This window comes from Amblyraja radiata, chromosome 15 (genome assembly GCF_010909765.2).
Source record: "Amblyraja radiata isolate CabotCenter1 chromosome 15, sAmbRad1.1.pri, whole genome shotgun sequence".
Classification (NCBI taxonomy): Eukaryota; Metazoa; Chordata; class Chondrichthyes; order Rajiformes; family Rajidae; genus Amblyraja; species Amblyraja radiata.
This window is the reverse complement of record NC_045970.1, coordinates 24,514,492-24,537,088: the sequence shown is the minus strand read 5'-3', so window position 1 is coordinate 24,537,088 and position 22,597 is coordinate 24,514,492. Positions and strand designations below refer to the sequence as shown.

The following is a 22,597-nucleotide window of genomic DNA, read 5'->3' as shown; positions in this document are numbered from 1 at the left end:
GTGGAAGAGTGGGTGAGTTAACAACTGTGCAAAAATGGTTCAGACACAGCTGCAACTGCAAGCCTTGCCTGATCCATTGATTATTTCCAGCATTTTGTGTTTTAATTTCAAATCACCGGCTTTTTAACTTTTAAATTGTGGTTTAGAATGGGAACCAATTTGATGGCAAGTTTAAAAATGTATGGACTGAGGTTACAGGATGGTATTCTCCTGAGTTGAACTTGCATTGAGAGCCGGCTGGGATGGAAACAGCGCCCGGGCGCCTGGTGGCCGGTGCGGGGATTGCCGCCGCGGTAAGCGGACCCGACAGAGACGGCCCGTTCCGGTCGGGCCGCTTGCTTCCTGTTTACATGGCAGCCCGGAAGCCGTGAGTGAAGGGGAGAGGAGCTGGTTCTTGAGACGCATCGAGGATGCTGTTCTCCGTTAACATCAAGCTCTCCGCCAGGACCTTGACGGGAACATTCAACAGCCAGAACAGAGGGGCAGCGGACTGGTGAGTGGCGGCAGCGGGAGGGAAGGGGAACCTTGCACGTTGCTGGGCAGAGAGGCCGGCCCACCCCGAGGTGACTTTCAATACAAGAGGAGCACAGCATCCAGCCATCTCCTCCTGAACTGTCAGCTCTGCAACTCACCTCGGACACTACTTGAGAGACCCGCTTTATGTTGCAAAGTACACGACACTTGTGTGCGCTGTCCTTCCATTGAATTAAATCTTCCTCCTTCCCCTTAAACTCAACTCAGCGGCCTGTATTGGTCGCTACTCATGCTCCAGAAAATTATGTGTATGCATTTGCTGCACTAAGTGTAACTGAAATCTCATTGCCTGAGAGGAAGAGCAGTAGGTACAAATGGTGCTTTAAATGCACTTTATGGGTTTCTCTATATGCCAGTGATACAATATCAGTGATCATCGGCCACAGCACAATGTTTTGCGTAAACAATCATGACTTGTGCAACTTGCGTGGAATTTTTTAATTTTTATTTGTCAAGTCAGAGGGGAAAGTTGCCACCAGATTTTTGTTAAACTTGAATACGTAGACATCATTTAGACATAAATTAAATCATAGCATTGGTATAAAACACACCTGCTTCAGGATATATTTAGGTATGCAGTCTGGTGTCATGAAAGTGTTCTTAAATTCAATTTGTTGTCAACAACCTATAAACCTGCTAAAATCCTTTTTATAGCAATAATGGCTCTTTAGGGATATAAAGAGCCAATCTCGTTCCTGGACATTCCCAAGCATTTCGGGATAACAAGTGTAGAGGAAAGATTGACCATTTTTAACTGATCAGATAATGTACTAATCTGGCTTTATTGTGTTCAATTTAGCACATCATGTGTGAAGAAGTATGCTGTAGCTTCAGGGAGGGTACAGAAGAGATTTACAAGATTGATACTGAAACAAGGCTTTGGTTGTGTGCTGATCCTGAGGTTTTCCCTGAGAGGAGAATTGATAGAGGCTTTTAATATCATGAATACCTTTGATTGGGGAAAATAAGGACATTTTTCTTCCAGAGGCAGAAAAAAATAGGCGGAGAACACAAATTAAGGTTATGGGCAAATAAAACAAATGTGACAAGAAGAATTTGTTCTTAAATTCAGTGAACTGTTTTGACTCAAATACAGTGCTTGAAAAGATGGCAGACAGAGAATCAAAACTGTGCCAGACTGCACTATTGACTATCTGATGGTTGCTTGTAGAGTTGCTGGCTAACTATAGTGAACATGAGTAGATTTCCTTCCCAACACACTGGGGCACATCTGGCTGTTCACTCGGATCTAGACTCACCATGGTACGATAGTGCTTGAGCAAGACCTGAGGAAGTGTTGTCCAGAGAACAGTGGATACTCACAGGATGGTCATGGAACTAAGGTCACTGGTAACCATGCAAACTTTCAAATTTATCACACCCATGGGATGATTGTACATGACAAGTCTGAGCGAATACGATTAGGACCAATATCTATAAAAAGGGAATTTTATAAATTAAAGACAAGAAATGTGGGAGCACAATCAAGGGAATGGATTCAATATATCGACTGATGTAATAAACAATAACCATGCATATTCTTCTTTAGTTTGTAAAACAGCCGTTTACTATACTCTGCTTTCTGGCACTTCTATGCCTGCAGCCAGGGTCTCCTCAATCCATGCACTTTATTTTTGCCTACAAGACTATTGTGTGATAATTTGTCAAATACCATTTCAAAAATTAATTAGCACAGCTGCACTACCTTTATAGACCTTCCCTATGGTACCTTCCCTATTGCTACATGGGGAATCTTGCAGATTGCAGCTGGCTGCTTTGCTTCTGAACATTTTAACTGTGATAACACTTCAAGAATACATTTTCATTTTGTGTGAATTGCTTTGATCATCCTTGGTGCACAGTATTTTGGCAACTATAATCTAAATAGCACCTTTTTATAATACGGCACAATATGTGAGGTATATTCAGTTTAAAAATACATCTGGAATAAGGTGGTGTTATTTGTAAACGTAATCAACACAATTTTGGAATTATGTATAAACCCACCTGGTTATTCTTATCCTTTTGGGAAGATAGATTGGCTCCTTATCCAATTTGCACTCTGAAGTTACTTAAAAAATATTCTACTTTGTTTTTGTGAGGCTTGGGTTTAATTGACAAAGACAACGTTAGATTCATGTTCTTAATTATGCCTTAGAATTTAGTGGTGAACTGTAAATTTGAATGTTGTGAATATACTCCCCAAAGCACAGTATGATAGGATTTAAATCTTGTGATAATGAGGAAATGATGTACTTCAAAGCCAGGATGGGAGGTGTTGGAAGAATAATAAGTCTGTGATGTTCATGGACATCTGTTTAATTATGATGGTATGATTATGATTGTATCTATCTAATGAAGTACACAACTTTTGATACATATCCCATTTCCTTGCCATGGCTATGACCCTCTCTTACCTTCCTCTGTCTTGCTTAAGTGCACTCTTGGCCTATCTCCCTTGTTCTATTCTCTGCAAACTTAAGGCATCCAAAAGTCTGCAGTTGACATCCTAACTTAGATCAATTGTAATTCATTGCGATGTATATACTGCCCTCTGCTTATAACTGAATTTTAAATATTCTCATCCTCATTTTTCTTTCCTTTCATTGTCACATCCCATCCTTTCATTGTACTTTTCAGCTTTTTCACCCTTCATGTTTTGTGCATTCATCCTGTCATTACTGAAAATTAATCTTTAATGCCAGCCGTGTCTTGACTATTAAAGCTTTAAACATTGGAATTCTCAATCCAAATCCCCCACCCTTTCCTGCTTCATAATTCTGTTTACAACCAGCCTATTTGGGTTAAAGTTCTGTTGCTTTTATATCAAATTTTGATGCTGCTCTTCAAAATACTTTGGGATGCTTAATTACATTAATGGTGCTAGAGAAATAAAAGCTGCTGAATTTGCAACTAATGGTATGCCAGCGTTTGCTTCCCTTGTCTTTCCAGTAAATGGAGAGCATGGGTTTGGGAAATCTTGTCAAAGAAGCCTTCGTGAGTTGGTGCAGTGCATTTATTGAAGGAGCAGACCGCTGCCATGGTGCAAATTAAGCAGGGTGGATGTTAAATGTGGTGGATAAAATGCTAATCAAGCTATTTGGTTGGCCTTGTTTGTCGACTTGTTTGCTCGTAGTCAGAGCCGGATTTCCCTATAGGCTTCATAGGCTGAAGCCTAGGGCCTCAAAATCTAGGGGTCCTCTGGCTCTGGCCCAGAGTACAAAAAATCCCGAGGGGAAAAAAAAAAAAAAAATTGGAGCGCAATCAGTGTTTCCACTTTGACGGAAATTACCTGAAATTCTGGTTCCGGACCACTGGAAGTTTTTTTTGGGGAGGGGAATTGCGACCATACGTGCCTAAGCACTTGGGGGAAGCTGGTGACGCAGTAGCGACGCAAAATGACGCTATCTCACTGCGCGGGTGGCCCGGGCGGGTTCAGATCTCCATTTGCACTCTACACTATCACCTCGATGCCTTATGTCTACTCTAGGTAAGTAGTGGAATATTGCGTTGTGGGAGTGCCCGTTTCTCCGTGCCAGGGGGTGGGGGGGCGGCGGTGTCTACGGCGCGGAGTTGGAGCCTTGCTACGTGGGAGGGAGAGAGAGAAGGATGGAGGGAGAGAAAGGGGGGATGTGAGAGGGGGGGAAGAGAGAGTGAGGGGGAGAGGGGGGATTATCTTTAGTGAGATTGCAAAATTAAGGTGGGTTTTAGAGCAATTATATTTTCTCCTCCATATGAATAATATCAAACAATTGGAACAGCTTTCTTTTCCTTGATAACAATACTGAAAAATATGAATTCCATAGTTTGCGACTTTTGGCATCATTTTTAATGTGCACACACTAACACAGTCGAACAGTAACAGGCAATCAAATCAACACACAAAACATTTTCTAAACAGTAACAGGCAATCAAATTAACACACAAAACATTTTCTACAGTATTTTATTTGCAGTGTTTGCATGCTCCTTTATAACATTTTACATAACATTTTACAGTACACCTTGATTATTAAAACAAGGAGATAACTTCAATTCTTGATTTAAAAAAAAAGGATACAACAATGACACCAATCATCCCATTCCAACCACTCATTACTCTTGACTCAACCAAGATTATTTATGAAATATTGATCATAAATGTGTTGCAAAAATGCTCCAAAATAAGGCTCAGAATGCACCAGAGAGCATCTAAAACCCCATGAGCTTCCAGGGTCTTAAGCGAGCCCTGGACCCCAGCCACAAGGGACATTGAGCTTCGCGCTTGTGATATGCGCTGCGTACACTTATTTCATATAATTTTTGTAATCCTGCCATGCCACCACCCCCCCCCCCCCCCTTTTTTGAAAAGCTTAATACGGGCCTGGTGTATAATATTTTTGACACTTGTCATAGGCCTTTCTTACATATGCTGTCACAATTCACTGTAGTCTCTAAACAACAGTTCAGTAATTTTCCTTGCCCTCCATTTCAGAAAAATAGTGTTTTAAGCCGATAACTCAACACTAGCACTGGCATAAATAAATGAATAAAAAGCGCAGCTTTCCAACCCTTATCTCATTGGCCGCGCTCGGCTGCACATCGGTGTCAATCTGGTGGACTCCTCCATCTTCCTCTCGTCGAGGGGGTGGGGGATTGGGAGGGGCCTCATAAATGGAATAGTCCAGGGCTTCTCTTCATCGAAATTCGGCCCTGCTCGTAGTATTACTGGTACTTCATCCTGGCCAAAGATACTAGAGGAACTTTCAGTGCAAATCTCATGTACAGCTGACCAAGTTCCATGGGCATAACAAAGGATGTTTATCTTTTGAAAGTTTTGATGTTTTATGCATTTGAAATTCATTTTATTTTCAGAAACTTGGGCAAAAAACATCAAATTTACAGTAAGAGAAATGAATGTTGCATCAATTTTAATTCTGAGACACACAACTTATCTGTTGTTGGGTAAATAGTACGGAAACTGTTAATAGCTCACCGTGACACTATTTTATTCCTTGTTTATTTATAGGGGTTTGCCTGGTGTTCCATCACTCTATGATAAGTAAGGCTTGATATTTTGTATGAGAGAAACTTGATAACTTGATCCCCATTGCCTGGAAAATTCTTTCTCCATCATTTTTCCACCCTGATTTCAATACTTCCCCTCTCCACCCGCCCCCCCCCCCCCCCCCCCCCCCCCACTATCTAATGCTTATTTATGTGACAGGAGAAGAATTAGGCCATTCGGTCCATCAAGTCTATTCTGCCATTCAATCATGGCTGATCTATCTGAACACGTTCTCCTGCCCTCCCCATAACCCCTGGCACCCGTACTAATCAAGAGTCTTATCTATGCCGTAAAAATATCCAATGACATTGTCATCCATTTTTACACCAAGATAGATTGTAACAACAAACGTGTTCTTGAAAATCTGAGGCTGGATCTGTACTTTGGCCTGCTGATAAACTGCTAGACTGATAATGTAGAAAAATAAAGAAAGAAACATGTTTAATTTCTAGCTTCACTTTCCTCTGACAGACCACAGAAATGAGAATATTGTTGGAATCGCTTGCAATTTTTTTTGTTCTTGATGGGGTGTGTTTGTTTAAGTTTATAGAAACATAGAAATTAGGTGCAGGAGTAGGCCATTCGGCCCTTCGAGCCTGCACCGCCATTCAATATGATCATGGCTGATCATCCAACTCAGTATCCCGTACCTGCCTTCTCTTCATACCCTCTGATCCCCTTAGCCACAAGGGCCACATCTAACTCCCTCTTAAATATAGCCAATGAACTGGCCTCGACTACCCTCTGTGGTAGAGAGTTCCAGAGATTCACCACTCTCTGTGTGAAAAAAGTTCTTCTCATCTCGGTTTTAAAGGATTTCCCCCTTATCCTTAAGCTGTGACCCCTTGTCCTGGACTTCCCCAACATCGGGAGCAATCTTCCTGCATCTAGCCTGTCCAACCCCTTAAGAATTTTATAAGTTTCTATAAGATCCCCTCTCAATCTCCTAAATTCTAGAGAGTATAAACCAAGTCTATCCAGTCTTTCTTCATAAGACAGTCCTGACATCTCAGGAATCAGTCTGGTGAACCTTCTCTGCACTCCCTCTAGGGCAATAATGTCCTTCCTCAGATTTGGAGACCAAAACTGTACGCAATACTCCAGGTGTGGTCTCACCAAGACCCTGTACAACTGCAGTAGAACCTCCCTGCTCCTATACTCAAATCCTTTTGCTATGAAAGCTAACATACCATTCGCTTTCTTCACTGCCTGCTGCACCTGCATGCCTACTTTCAATGACTGGTGTACCATGACACCCATGTCTCGCTGCATCTCCCCTTTTCCTAGTCGGCCACCATTTAGATAATAGTCTGCTTTCCTGTTTTTGCCACCAAAATGGATAACCTCACATTTATCCACATTATACTGCATCTGCCAAACATTTGCCCACTCACCCAGCCTATCCAAGTCACCTTGCAGTCTCCTAGCATCCTCCTCACAGCTAACACAGCCCCCCAGCTTAGTGTCATCCGCAAACTTGGAGATATTGCCTTCAATTCCCTCATCCAGATCATTAATATATATTGTAAATAGCCGGGGTCCCAGCACTGAGCCTTGCGGTACCCCACTAGTCACTGCCTGCCATTGTGAAAAGGACCCGTTTACTCCTACTCTTTGCTTCCTGTTTGCCAGCCAGTTCTCTATCCACATCAATACTGAACCCCCAATGCCGTGTGCTTTAAGTTTGTATACTAATCTCTTATGTGGGACCTTGTCGAAAGCCTTCTGGAAGTCCAGATACACCACATCCACTGGTTCTCCCCTATCCACGCTACTAGTTACATCCTCGAAAAATTCTATAAGATTCGTCAGACATGATTTACCTTTTGTAAATCCATGCTGACTTTGTCCAATGATTTCACCACTTTCCAAATGTGCTGCTATCCCATCTTTAATAACTGACTCTAGTAGTTTCCCCACTACCGATGTTAGACTAACTGGTCTGTAATTCCCCGTTTTCTCTCTCCCTCCCTTCTTAAAAAGTGGGGTTACGTTTGCTACCCGCCAATCCTCAGGAACTACTCCAGAATCTAAAGAGTTTTGAAAGATTATTACTAATGCATCCACTATTTCTGGAGCTACTTCCTTAAGTACTCTGGGATGCAGCCTATCTGGCCCTGGGGATTTATCGGCCTTTAATCCATTCAATTTACCTAACACCACTTCCCGGCTAACCTGGATTTCACTCAATTCCTCCAACTCCTTTGACCCGCGGTCCCCTGCTATTTCCGGCAGATTATTTATGTCTTCCTTAGTGAAGACGGAACCAAAGTAGTTATTCAATTGGTCTGCCATATCCTTGTTCCCCATGATCAACTCACCTGTTTCTGACTGCAAGGGACCTACATTTGTTTTAACTAATCTCTTTCTTTTCACATATCTATAAAAACATTTGCAGTCAGTTTTTATGTTCCCTGCCAGTTTTCTTTCATAATCTATTTTTCCTTTCCTAATTAAGCCCTTTGTCCTCCTCTGCTGGTCTCTGAATTTCTCCCAGTCCTCCGGTATGCTGCTTTTTCTGGCTAATTTGTACGCATCATCCTTCGCTTTGATACTATCCCTGATTTCTCTTGTTATCCACGGATGTACTACCTTCCCTGATTTATTCTTTTGCCAAACTGGGATGAACAATTTTTGTAGTTCATCCATGCAGTCTTTAAATGTCTTCCATTGCATATCCACCGTCAACCCTTTTAGAATTAATTGCCAGTCAATCTTGGCCAATTCACGTCTCATACCCTCAAAATTACCTTTCTTTAAGTTCAGAACCATTGTTTCTGAATTAACAATGTCACTCTCCATCCTAATGAAGAACTCAACCATATTATGGTCACTCTTGCCCAAGGGGGCACGTACAACAAGACTGCTAACTAACCCTTCCTCATTACTCAATACCCAGTCTAAAATAGCCTGCTCTCTCGTTGGTTCCTCTACATGTTGATTTAGATAACTATCCCGCATACATTCCAAGAAATCCTCTTCCTCAGCACCCCTGCCAATTTGATTCATCCAATCTATATGTAGATTGAAGTCACCCATTATAACGGTTTTGCCTTTGTCGCACGCATTTCTAATTTCCTGTTTGATACCATCTCCAACTTCACTACTACTGTTAGGTGGCCTGTACACAACACCCACCAGCGTTTTCTGCCCCTTAGTGTTTCGCAGCACTACCCATACCGATTCCACATCCTCCAAACTAATGTCCTTCCTTTCCATTGCGTTAATCTCCTCTCTAATCAGCAATGCTACCCCACCTCCTTTTCCTTTCTCTCTATCCCTCCTGAATGTTGAATATCCCTGGATGTTCAGCTCCCAGCCTTGGTCACCCTGGAGCCATGTCTCCGTGATCCCAACTATATCATAGTCATTAATAGCTATCTGCACATTCAACTCATCCACCTTATTACGAATGCTCCTTGCATTGAGACACAAAGCCTTCAGGCTTGTTTTTACAACACTCTTACCCCTTATACAATTATGTTGAAAAGTGGCCCTTTTTGATTTTTGCCCTGGTTTTGTCTGCCTGCCACTTTTACTTTTCACCTTGCTACCTATTGCTTCTACCCTCATTTTACACCCCTCTGTCTCTACGCTCACACATTTAAGAAACCCTTTCCCTTTAACTCCATCCTCCACTATCCCATTCGACACCCCACCCCCCTTATTCAGTTTAAAACCACCCGTGTAGCAGTGGCAAACCTGCCTGCCAGAATACTGGTCCCACACCTGTTAAGATGCAATGCGTCCCTTTTGTACAGTTCCCCCTTACCCCAAAACAGATCCCAGTGATCTAAGAATCTAAATCCCTGCCCCGTGCACCAGTTCCTCAGCCACACGTTCAGGTCCCGTATCTCCCTGTTCCTGCTCTCGCCAGCACGAGGAACTGGAAGCAAACCGGAGATAACAACCCTGGAGGCCCTGCTTTTCAGCATTTTTCCGAGCTCTCTAAAGTCACGCTGCAGAATATTCATCCCCTTCTTTCCGACATCGTTTGTGCCGACATGCACTACCACTTCCGGATGTTCACCTTCGCCCTTGAGGATTTTCTGCACTCTGTCCGTGACATCCTGGATCCTGGCACCAGGAAGGCAGCACACCATCCTCGCATCCCGTCTGTTGCCGCAGAAACCCCTGTCCGTACCTCTCACAATGGAGTCTCCCACTACAATGGCGTTGCCTGCCTTAGGCCTTTTTGGTTTTGGCTCAACAGCCCTATTCGCATCGCAAGTCAGTCCGCCGCCCAGTGTAAACACCTCTTCTGTCCCGACAGCTTCTAAGTGGGTGAACCTGTTCACAAGAGGTACAACACCCGGGGACGTTGGCATTCCATGCTTCCCTCCCGTTCTCACTGTCTCCCACCTTCTCTCTTCCAGTACCTTAGGTGTAACAATCGTACTGTAGGACTTGTCGAGGAACGACTCCGTTTCTCGGACGAACCGGAGGTCATCCACTTGCTTCTCCAGTTCCCCAACACGGCCCTTCAGGAGCTCTACCTGGATGCACTTCTCGCATTTGTAGCAGCCAGAGGCACCAGCGGTGTCCTTGACCTCCCACATACTGCAAGCATCGCACTGAATCAGCTTGCCTGACATCTCCTTCTTTCGTCTCTACCTCTCAAGCGTATTGCGTGGTCTCCTCTCCTCAGAAGACTCTCGAGCCAAAGACTCACACCGATCACTGCCGATCGCTAAGAGCCGTCTTGCTTAAATTGACTGATAAATTGCCTGATTCACCAATTTACAAACCAAATTCCTCAGTTTTCAACTGTTTTTCCGGCACTGACTCACTTCTCTCCTCCCACTTGGGCTAGAGCCAATCAGTCGTATCTCTTGCTGTTGTTGCTCCCAAATCTACAGCAGTTCTGAGTAAAGTCTGCCTGTCCTTGGCCTCTACTTTAACTACATTGTATTATTTACAATTTTATATATTCCATTGCTTTGATGCTTCAAACTCAGAGTTGACGTTTATTAATCGTAATTAACCAGGCATGTCACATTGATTAAGCTTGCCAGCATGCCACGTATAGGGAGGACATAATGATTCATAGCTCAGAGATAAAAATGTTTATTAAGCATAGAGTGATAGTTTCTTGTTTGATATTAACCCTGAATCTGATCAGGAATGTGGAGCATGATTATTGAATTTTATGATTAACACTTAATTTATGCATTGGAAGACAATCAAAGCAGGATTCTACCTTAATTGGGATGACAGCCTACCTTAAATTCCCAGCAGATGTTATAGCTTTTTCAACTCGCTGTCTCCTGTATATCATGATAGATGAAAGTGTAAGTTAACTTAGATTTGAGAATATTTTTGGTTGCTAAAAAGTGATCCCAAGATAATTATAAAGATGATAGCTTGACTTTTTAACCAAATATTTGTGGTTATTTGTTGAGATCTAATGAGTTGGTATTAAGGAGAATCTAATTTGAACCTGGAAGGAATATCTGACGGTTTATTATGTCAGTGATAAATTATTTTTCCTTTATTCTGTCAAAGTGTGTAAAATCCAGTAATTATCCAACCGGCAAATCAGCAGCAATGTGATTTAAAGGAAAGAGTGTACTTGGCAATGCTCCTTTCAAGCCAATGTGAACAGTCGGGTCCTTTTTTTGTTGGCCTGTCATTTGAGATACTCTTTCACAACGTGCCCAACTCAAAACAAATGTCAATGTGCGAAGGTGTGTTAAAGAAGCCACATGACTTAATTATTCCAGTTTCTGAACAATTTAATTCTCAGACATTTGAAAAGATGATGCATTTGCAAATAACCTATTACGCAGTCAAATAGCACAAATCAACGTGTAAAGTTATGAATTACATTATGGTAATGATTAAAAGTTAAAGTAAAATGCCAAATAAAGAAGCAGTTATTGTATAACAAATTTGCACATTTGGTGTATATTGGTACTACAGGTGCACAACCTTTTATCCGAAAGCCTTGGGACCAGACACTTTTCGTAATTCGGAATTTGTCGGCCTTCGGAATGGAAATTTTTTAGCGTAGATTTTAATGGCTGGCTCAGTGGTAGAGTGCTCGGCTCATATCCGCAAGGTCGCGAGTTTGCGCCTTGATCCCGGCAGTTCCTCGGTCGCGAGTTTGAGTCTTCAATGTAGTTTTTTTCTTGCAGAATAAATGTCTGTATGAAATGCAGTGTGTTGAATGAATTCCTGAATTTATAAATGTGACCGCAGCATTGAATCACCTCTCGCACTCATGTCACCCTAGCGGGGCTACATGCCCTTAGGCGGCCTAAGGCGACATTTTCACACTCTTATATCCGTGTGCAGCAGAGGCGACGTGCGTTTGGCGCCAAACGTGAGCTTTGGTGAGCTTTGGTGTGCAGACGACATCCTGGGAAAAATGTCCGGTTTCTTCCAGGTAGGCGATATACCCTCCCGGGCAATATACCCTCCACTTCTCTTTTATGAAGGGGATTTAGTTCCCCTTTCTTCCAGGACCGACCAGAGGTTCCGCTGTCACCTCTGCGGGCCGCCCTCGGTGAACGTCCTGTCTCCCTGTCCCTGGGATAGTAGGGGGCGATCAAACAGCACAATCCCCCCCCTCCCCCTCCAACTCCAGAGGAATCCGCTCCCCGATGGGCCGCTATGGCGACAAGTGGCAGTTCGCCCACAGCCCGAGCTGCGCGACCCCAAGAACAAGACGTACCTTGCACACCATCAGCTTCTGCCCCTACGGGGGAGCGTGTTCCTCTGGAGTTGGAACGGGGCTGGGCTGGAGTTGCTGATCTGGGATCTCAGTGCTTGCAGTGGGCCTGGGGGTCGGTGTCCCGTTGGTCCTGACGTCTCCGGTGACTGTCACTGACCTGCTAGCGTCGCCGACATGAAGACAGTGCAAAGCCCCCGCGCCGGTGCAATGGGCGGGGGGGGGGAGCTGGAGAGGGGAGGGAAGGGGTCACACACATGGCCGGGAAGCAGAGGGGTGTAGGTGGGGGGAAACTGAAGGCAGCGACAATCTGCTGCTGCCTGCCCGCTGAGTTAAAACGTTCCCACGCAAGACTCACGATACACTGTGTATCGTGCTACCGTGGGAACTTTTTAACTCAGCGGGCAGGCAGCAGCATATTGTCAATTATTAACCCTCCCGCGCAATATACCCTCACCTTCTCTTTTATGAACGAGGATTTAGTTCCCCTTTCTTCGAGGACCGACCGGGGGTTCCGCTGTCACCTCTGCGGGCCGCCCTCGGTGAACGTTTTCAAGGACCTTTCTTCAAGGACCGAAAAAATGTCCGCTATTCGGAGGTTTTCGTTATTTGGATCTTCGGATAAAAGGTTGTGCACCTGTAATAGTGATAGTGAAATGCTACCTTTGCAAAAGTTAACAAAACTGAGGCAACAGTTTTGGCTATCCCAGATTTGAAAATGTTGCCATAATTAACAACTCATGCAGTGTTAGCTTCATCAATATTATGATTGCAGATCAGTTGGTAAAATATGTCTTTACATAACAAAAATAGTTATTGCTTACAAACATTAGTTGCCACGTTACTTATTTTATCGTAAATATTTTAAACTAAAATATGTTTAGGTGTTTCGGATAAGGAAGATTCAACAAGCATAATAAACTGAATAAAGTTGACGGATAGTTCCAGCTGTCAGTTATTTGGGCTTCATCAGCAAGTCGTGGACTTCAGTACAGTTAGATGTGATTACCAGAGCTTGGAGATCAAAAGCTACCTCATCTCTAGGGTAGACAAAAATGCTGGTGAAACTCAGCGGGTGAGGCAGCATCTATGGAGCGAAGGAAATGGGGAAGGTTTGGGTCGAGACCCTTCTTCAGACTCTAACTCCATTGCTGGAGGCAGAGCATTGACCTGCTGAGGAGAAGGGCCTGGGGCACCTTTCATTTCGCCCTTTATGTGAAGGATGATTGGTACGTGGAGGGTAACACCTTTGTTTGAAAGGCTTGGCCAATATTATGGAAGTGTGTTTTACTTTTTGAATGTTTTACTTCATTGATAATTACGTTTTTTCTAACTTTCATACGGTTTAATTATTAAAATCTATGTTTATGTTGTCATCCTTGGTTTGTAATTTTTTTGAGCAAAGAATTGGGAAATTTGTAAACCATGTTCACAACTCTATGATTTTGTCTGATGCATTTGCCTGATACCTTATTTAGATAGAAGTGGATCAAAATTTATGTGCACAAGTGGCCAATTATGCAAGAGTCATTAATTGTGGGTGGAACTTGAACTTAGCTTTGCCGGCTTAAGTTGCAGATGCCAAGATATTTGATCAGCCGTGATTGAATGGAGGAGTAGTCTGTGCCGAATGGCCGAATTCTGCTCCTGTGATTTATGAACATAAACACCTTGCTGCAAAGAGAATTTATATCTTGTTTGATGCAACAACAAAAAATCACACAACTGTGGTATTTGCACAGTGGAAGATGGTTATAATTGTTGGTGAGCACTCTGCCATCAACATGATGAAGTCGCTATTCATGAAAAACTCAGCTGGATCAGCCACATGAAAACCTTGGTTCCATGAGCAGATCAGGTATTGGATATCTTGCAGCAAATTCCTCAGAATTTTTATATCTACAAGGCACAACCTAGGAGCGCAATCAAAATACCTTTAATTTGCTTGGATGATTGCAGCTCGAACAATCTGATGAAGCTCAACATCACAGCATAATCCAGGCAAAATAACTGGCACCCAATTTGCTCCCCTAAATGTGCACACTTCCCATTGGCACACTATGACCATCTATATAATGTTTAAACCAGCATCTGCAGTTTCTTCCTACATATATAATGTACTATACCTACCTATCTACTTCACCAACATCCATGACCTGCAGCATCAAGAAGAAAGAACTTAACTACTAACAATGCAGTATACCATCCTGATTTCAAATTATATCAGTTGTTTTCTCATAGTTGGATCTAAATCCTGGCGCACCATACCCTTATCAGAAGGACTCAAATGCTTTAGGAAGGTGGTTCACCACTAGAATATTGAGACCAATTAAGTTCTTCATCAGTAAACTCAAGAATACACCAAATGGCTTCTCATGCCTACTCCACCATTCAGTAGGATTAAGCCTATTGTGATCTTGTCCTCGGCTCTGATTTCCTGTCCGTTGTCCAGAACTGTAGATTGTAGAACTTGGCCTAAAGTATATTCAGTGATTTAAGCGAATGAGAGAAGAAATTCCTCTGTCTCAACTTAACTTGGTAATGACTTATTCTGAAATGTGAACTCCAATTGTAGATTCTCCTACAAGGGGAAACAGAGTTTCTATTCAATCTCTAGCCCCAGCAACACATGTTTCAAGTGGGTAAAATGCTAATCTTTCTAGCAATGGCCCCACCTTACCAATGAATAACAAAAATAAATCATAACATAATATAACACGTTTTTCCTGACTTTAAATACATAACTTGTTTTCTTCCAGGGGTTGGCAAGGATTAATTGCCCATGGCTGTCATTCACTTGTTTTGATAATTGATCCAAGGACTTCGCAAACCATTCAGGTGTTGGAACGGCATAAAGCAAATGTTGTGAAGGTAATCCTAATTAGTCACTTTGTGGCACGTTAAATTGCACATTCATGGTACAAGAATATTAAAAAAGAAGCAGGTGTATATGATTTTGTCCCTCTTCTGCCATTCAATAAGCTCTCAGCTGATTTTTTTTTTTTTTTTTTTGCCTTGCACTATTATCTTATCGTAATTCTCTGATCCCTTTCATTATCTAAGGTTCAATTCACTTCCCCCTTGTGAATATGACGATTGAACTTCCACAACTGGAATTCCAAACATTCTCCACCCTCTGGGTAGTTAAGCATATATTTTGAGATGGCGACTCCAGGTTTTATACACTCCAGCCAGAGAAAATATCAGCTCTGCACTGATTTTATCCAGCCCTGTAAAAATAAAATTCTATTCTTAGCAGCATTGTCACTTTTCCATCTCGGATAAAACTTGATCCATCAGCAAGAGTATTAGCTAAATCGAAATACTGCTTCTCAACTGTTAAGTGCACTCATGGTACAATGCAATACACTACTTCAGCAGCAAACTGTTTGCTTTGCACAGATTGATCCTGCAAACTGAACATAACATTAGTAATTTATTTAACAAAGCTTGCTTCTTTAATATTTCCATTTATCTATTTTGATATTTGCAAAAAAAGTAATTATTTCATTTTTGCCAGTAATAAGAAGTTACGATTGAAATTCATTTTTGGTTAAATTGAGCTTTTGGCTAAAACTAGGAGGGATTAAACAAAGTAACATTTAATTCCTGAAAGTATTTTGGGTTGTTCTAAGTATTGAGGTCAGAACATTTGAAGTCAAGAGAAAAGCAACAAAATGAATAAATCAGTAGCTCCACGCAATGCAGAGTGTATTGAACAAAGGTAGGCAGAATAGCTGTTCAGAGTGGCAGAAGGTGGAACATGAGGTCCTAGGCACCGGCAAGCGAGAGGGGTGGGAAAGAAGGAGGGGGTATTACCTAAAATTGGAGGTATTATTCCTCATATTGGAGTATGATGTGCCGTTCTTCCAGTTTGCTTGTGGCCTCGCTCTGGCAATGGAGGCGGCCCAGGACAGAAAGGTTGATGGGGAAGGGGAGTTAACAGGTTAGCAACCAGGAGATTCAGCAGGACTTAGTGGACCAAGCGCAAGTGTTGGGAAAAACAGTCATCACGCTTGGTCTCGCCAATGCAAAAGACTAAAGACTAATTTGCAGAGCCCGTTTTCACTCTGCACGTGGACATTTCAGTAGAATGTGATCCTATAATTATTTTACTTAGCCATTTTGATTTACAAAGTTTTGCTTAACAAAACATTTGCCAGGAACGCATCTCTTTTGTAAATTAATTGAATGCCTGTGCACAATCACAAATGACTAAGCTTAATAATGCCATTTAAAAAAAATAAATAAATAGCGAACCAAGCATTATTCTTCATTCCTAGTGGGAATAAACTGAAAAGTAGAGAAATTAGGCCATTTTTGCATTGAACTGTTTAGAGAAGTTTTGGAATAATCTATAGCATTATAAATTAAAGATACAGAGAAGCAGTCATGAAGATTATATCAGAAGGACAGTTACATCTGTCTGGAAACTGCAAAGAGGTTAGGTCACTTTAGAAAGAAAGACTATTGGGTGATTCATTTGTTTTTAAGGGTCATGCAGACCGTTCGGCCCAATTTGCCCACGCCTACCAACATGCCCCACCTATAGTATTCTGCCTACCCTTGGGCCATATAGCTCTAAATCTAACCTATCGATTTACCTGTCCAAATGTTTTTCAAATGTTGCGGTAGTACTTGCATCAACTGCATCCTCTGACAGATCGTTCCTTATAACCACTACCCTATGTGTGTAAAAAAAAAAGTTGCCCCTGAGACTCCTATAAATCTTTCCCTCTTCACTTTGAATCTATACCCTCTGGTTCTTGATTCCTCGACTCTGGGTAAAATAATCTGTGCATTCACACCATCTATTCCCCTTGTAATTTTATATACCTCTATAAAATCACCCCTCATCCTCCTGCGCTCCTGGGAATAAATGTGAAAATGTTCAGTAAGTTTTAATCATTTAACACATTCTCTGAAAAGGAACTTCGGCATTTATATTTTCATTGTAGGATGGTGTTGATGTTCAAAGTGGCCTAATGTGTGCTTGTGCCAACATGCAGGTGTAACAAAATTAGAAAGACAAACAACATATTAGCCTTTATCACAGGTGTAGTTAATTACACAAGGACGTCTTATTGTAATTGCACAGGGTCTTGGTGAGGCCTCAATTAGAGTAACGTGTGCAGTTTTGGTCTCCATATTCAAAGCTATTTAAGCAACACATGATATCTGAATAATGCTATTCCTGTTTCTGTTCTGGATTGAACAAAAGATGACTTGTTTTCCATTGACAAGACCACAAATAATCCTTTTTTTATCCGCAATATGTGACGTGGTTATGTTGCTGATAACTGAGCCATATTTGTCTCTTGAAACTAAGTGAGAGAGAGCAAAATGTGAAAAAAGTAATGGGATCGCAAATTTAGAAACAAAATTGTGGAAACATTCAGCAGGATGGGGAGGATCTCTGGAAAGTGAAGCAGATTTAATATTTTAGGTTAAAAGACCTTCATGAGACCTGACAAAAAGATCTGAAAACTGAAATCTGAAACCTTTTTAGTTATCAGGAGGGGTTTTTGACCTTGACCATTAATACTTGTTTCTCCACACACTGCCTGATATAGAAACATAGAACATAGAAAATAGGTGCAGTAATAGGCCATTCGGCCCTTCGATACAGCACCACCATTCAATATGATCATGGCTGATCATCCAAAATCACTAAAATCAGAAATCAGTTGTGTATTTCAAGGAATTTTTCTTCTTCTTTTGTTTTGGATTTTGAGCTCAGCACTTTTTTTTAAATTTGATTGCAAGTTATTGGTTTGCAGGTATAGATTTAATTTAATCCAATGCTGTGTATTCCTTGATTGTCTTTGGAAGCTGATGGTTATTTTTATACTAGTAGAGTACACGCTAAATCTCTAGATGTGTTATTTTTGTGTAGGATTTTACTTTTCCTTATGTAATTGGTGCGTCAAGAGCTATGAGGCTACTTGCATGAACAATGCATGTGAATTGTTTGTCTCCCATGGAAGCAAAATTGACTGAAACTTGGGAGATAACCTTTCAAGTGGAAAGCAGCATTTTTTGTTTAAAAATTTTCCTGTTTGTGTTATCTGAGCTTTTTTGTCACAAACATGTAGTCACATCTTGCAAAGGAACATAAAATATTGCAGATAATATTGCTTTAAAATGGCCTTTTATAAAGTCCCACAGAAATGCCCATCTAGGTTTAATTTCATTCTTGGAGCTGCGCATTTTTTCAAGAATATTGTCGATTTAGCTGGAAGATGCTTATAACACCAGAGGCTAATTACATGCTTTCAAAATGAACATAAGCTCTAGCCTGCAAGTATTAAGCCCTGTGCACCTCTGGACCCTCACAGTATTTGTCTCCATGCATGTTGATAACCTGGATTTGTATGGCATGCTGTTAGTAAGGTTTGAAGATCTTACATCAGTGAAAGTACTTTGAAGTCCACTCGTGCTTCCGAATGGGGATTATAGTATATAGGTATATAATATTTTCTCTAATTGATTTAAATGGGCAATAGTTATGCAATGCATGTGTTTTTGTCCTGCACCCTGGGGTGTTCATTATGGGCACCACTGACAACTGAAAAGTCTGGATTAAATTCTGCTGTATGATTGAACTTCCAAAAAATGGCAAATTACTTAAAGCACTATTTTGACAGTACCTTGTTTCATCCAACTTCACGATCTATTTTAATTTCCACAGGTGAAATGGGCCAGGGAAAATTATCACCATAACATTGGTTCTCCCTATTCTCTGCGCTTGGCATCTGCCGATACCACAGGCAAGATCATTGTTTGGGATGTTGCTACAGGGGCAGCTCGATGCGAGATTCAGGAGTACACCAAACCCATTCAAGGTAAAGGCTGAATCTTGGTACGTGCTTCTGTGGCTGGTATATTCTGTGACTTGGTGCCATTCTTAACGTTTAAGTCCCATTCCAAAGGATTGAGCACAGCAAAGGATTGGTAACACAGTGGCGCAGCTGGTAAAGCTACTGCCTCAGCGTCAGAGACCCAGGTTTGAGCCTGACCTCGGGTGCTGTCCGTGTGAAATTTCCACATTCATTCTGTGACCATGTAGGTTTCCTCCCACGTCCCAAAGACATGCAGCATTGTAAATTAATTGGCCACTGTAAATTGCCCCTAATGTGTAGGGAGTGGATGAGAAAGTACGATAACAGACCTAGTATGGGTCAATGGACAGCATGGACTCGTTGGCACAGTGGTATAGTTGCTGACTTACAGCGTCAGAGATCCGGGTTCGATCCTGACCACTAATGCTGTCAGAACGGAGTTTGTATGTTCTTCTCGTCGCCATGTGCTCCAGTTTCCCCCCACATTCCAAAGACCTGCAGGGTTGTAGGTTAATTGGGTTCTGTAAATTGTCCCTTGTGTGTAATATAGAACTAGTGTACGAGTGATCGGCGGTTGCCCTGGAACCGTTGGGCACAAGGACATTTTGGTATGCTGTATCTCTAAACTAAACTAAAAACGAACATGTTAAAGCAATAGAATGAAAGTGTGTTGGATATTAATTGGGATAACATCCAATAGTTCAGAAAATCTGCTATTCTGGAACCACCTAAATTCCAAGGGTACTGGAGTATCAGTGTTTTACTGTATAAGGTTTACAATGTCTCTCTATCTCTCTGGCATACATGTGTTTTAGTATTTTAAAATGTGTAATTCCAATGTAAGCAAAACAGCAAACTATTGCCAGAAAGAACTGTTCTAGTTCAGGCTTTCCTGAGGAATGGCAGATTCTTTCATTTTGTTTGTGGCCTGAGTGGGAGCCCAGAGCACATGTATCATCACTACTCCTGTGAGATAACTTTAAGCATCTTATGTTAGGTAAAATACTAACTTATTTCTAAACAATGTTGGAAAAGCTGCATTTCTTCTTCAGGCAGATGCTGTTTAATTTTATTTAATCTTTTTTTAATTGACAATTTTCTACCATAATGTTCTGTTCATTTATCTGTTGGTTGGTGTTTAAAGGGAATTTATGTTTGGATCTATTATTAACCAGTGAGCTCATATTTGCTTTAATTATTGGTTTACAAACTAATATTCAAAGCAAATCACCTTTTAAAATAATTCAAATATACAAATGCAATGCTATTACATTTCTCCCTTGGAAAATTATTTGGTTTAAAACTGTTAGAATTAGTAAACAATGCTGTGTTTACCAAACAGCACATTTTCAAGATCAGGATGATTGAAGAGAGAACCAAGGAACTGCAGTTGCAGGAATCTTGAGCAACACAGAAAGTGCTGGAGGATCTCAGTGGGTCAGGCAGCATCTGCGGAGGGAATAGACATGCGGCGTTTGGGGTCAATACCCTTCTTCAGACTAAAGACCCTTCAGATTAATCCGAAACGTCGCGTCCATTCCTTCCACAGATGCTGACTGACACCGAATTCCTCCAACATATTATGTTTTGTGCAGGGCGGTTGAACTTGCTCAGACTTGATTAACATTGTAATTTCATTATCAGCAGAAGGGAATGATCATTGATTGACCTGATCTGGAGTTTGAACCATATCTTAACGTTTGGATGGTATATTAAATAATTTTTGCAACCGTAGCCCTAGAATATTAAACTTTTTCAGATGGAATTATTAAATTGTGTATTACTGTAAAGCTTAAATTCCTGTTCCCAATGCAGAGAAATGTTGTTACTGATATTTGCACATTCCTACTTTATTAATAGACATGGAATGGCTATGGAACCAGGATGCCTCTCGGGACCTACTATTAGCAGTTCATCCACCAAACTATATTGTTCTTTGGAATGCAGACACTGGTACAAAACTATGGAAGAAAAGTTATGCAGAAAATATACTATCTTTTTCATTTGATCCCTTTGAGATATCCAATCTAGCATGTAAGTTGATTTAACTTGATCCTTAATGTTACGTGTGCAATGAGCGCAGCTCATTTGTCAGGCCAAAACTAAAACAATGTGATGATATAATGGGTTAATCTTCTGTTACTGCTGCAATGATTTCTGTAAAGCAACTACCATTGCGTGTTATCTGCTGCAATCTTAACATTCAGGGTAACTAAGACCCAGTGAAATATATTGTTAACTCTGGCTATAAAGAGAATCACTATCTTGGGACCTCAGAAGAATTATGCTGTAATTTGTGTTAACCTAAACCTTTAACACATTTTAACACTGTTTTCAAGATTTATTTTGAATAATTGATGTATTTGGAGCATTAATGTTTTGGATTGGTTTTTTTTAAAACCTCAATGTGGAGCCAGCAATGATGGAACATTGTAAAACCTATGAATTTATGAGCTTAGAATATAAAAAACAGAATAAAAAGTCCAACATTTTGAAAAATGGAAGCACGGAAATTTAATTTTGTCAGGTTAATTCTAGGTCAACATTAGCCAAACTCTGTTGCTTGGAGGCCATAGCTATATTCTGAGCCAAAACAATTATTTCCCATCAAATTTCTTCCCATTCCCCAATCAAATTTCTAAAACTTTAGAAGTTGATGTTTAAGATATAATGCTTTAATGTTGTCGTAATGTTGTCATTTTCTTTGCAATTGCAGATTCAGATTATTGAACAGGGTGGTAATGTTGGCAAAAGGGGTGAAATTAGAGTAATGAGAGTATACAGTGCCTTCCATAATGTTTGGGACAAAGACCCGTCATTTATTTATTTGCCTCTGTACTCCACAGTTTGAGATTTGTATAGAAAAAAATCACATGTGGTTAAAGTGCACTGTCAGAATTTATTAAAAGCCATTTTTATACATTTTGGTTTCACCATATAGAAATTACAGCTGTGTTTATACATAGTCCCCTAATTTCAGGGCACCATAATGATTGGGACACATGGTTTCACAGGTGTTTGTAATTGCTCAGGTGTGTTTAATTGCCTCCTTACTGCAGGTGTAAGAGAGCTCTCAGCACCTAGTCTTTCCTCCGGTCTTTCCATCACCTTTGGAAACTTTTATTGCTGTTGTGCCAATGAAAGTCAAATAAGCCATTATGAGAATGAGAAACAAGAATAAAACTGTTAGAGACATCAGCCAAACCTTTGGCTTGCCAAAATCAAATGTTTGGAACATCATTAAGAAGAAGAGAGCACTGGTGTGCTTACTAATCGCAAATGGACTGATAGGCTATGGAAGACCTCTACAGCTGATGACAGGAGAATTCTCTCTATAATAAAGAAAATTCCCCAAACACCAGTCCGACAGATCAGAAACACACTTCAGGAATAAGGTGTGGATATGTCAATTACCATTGTCCGCAGAATACTTCATGAACAGAAATACAGAGGCTATACTGCACGATGCAAACCACTGGTTAGCCGCAAAAATAGTATGGCC

At 41.2% G+C, this 22,597-nt stretch overlaps 1 protein-coding gene across 2 annotated transcripts in view; it reads left to right on the top strand.

Moving 5' to 3' along the window:
* The first annotated feature begins 313 nt into the window (after positions 1 to 313).
* The window catches only part of wdr11 (WD repeat domain 11), a 106,315-nt gene continuing 84,031 nt past the window's right edge, over positions 314 to 22,597 (top strand). Inside the window, exons 1-4 of one of the 2 annotated variants that reach the window (XM_033033820.1) lie at positions 314 to 493; positions 15,013 to 15,124; positions 18,945 to 19,098; positions 20,956 to 21,129. In XM_033033820.1, coding sequence (XP_032889711.1) covers positions 411 to 493; positions 15,013 to 15,124; positions 18,945 to 19,098; positions 20,956 to 21,129 — 523 coding nt within the window. In that variant the 5' untranslated portion in view covers positions 314 to 410. Of the gene's footprint in view, positions 494 to 15,012; positions 15,125 to 18,944; positions 19,116 to 20,955; positions 21,130 to 22,597 lie in introns of both variants that reach the window. The other variant, XM_033033821.1, reaches the window with a different exon arrangement.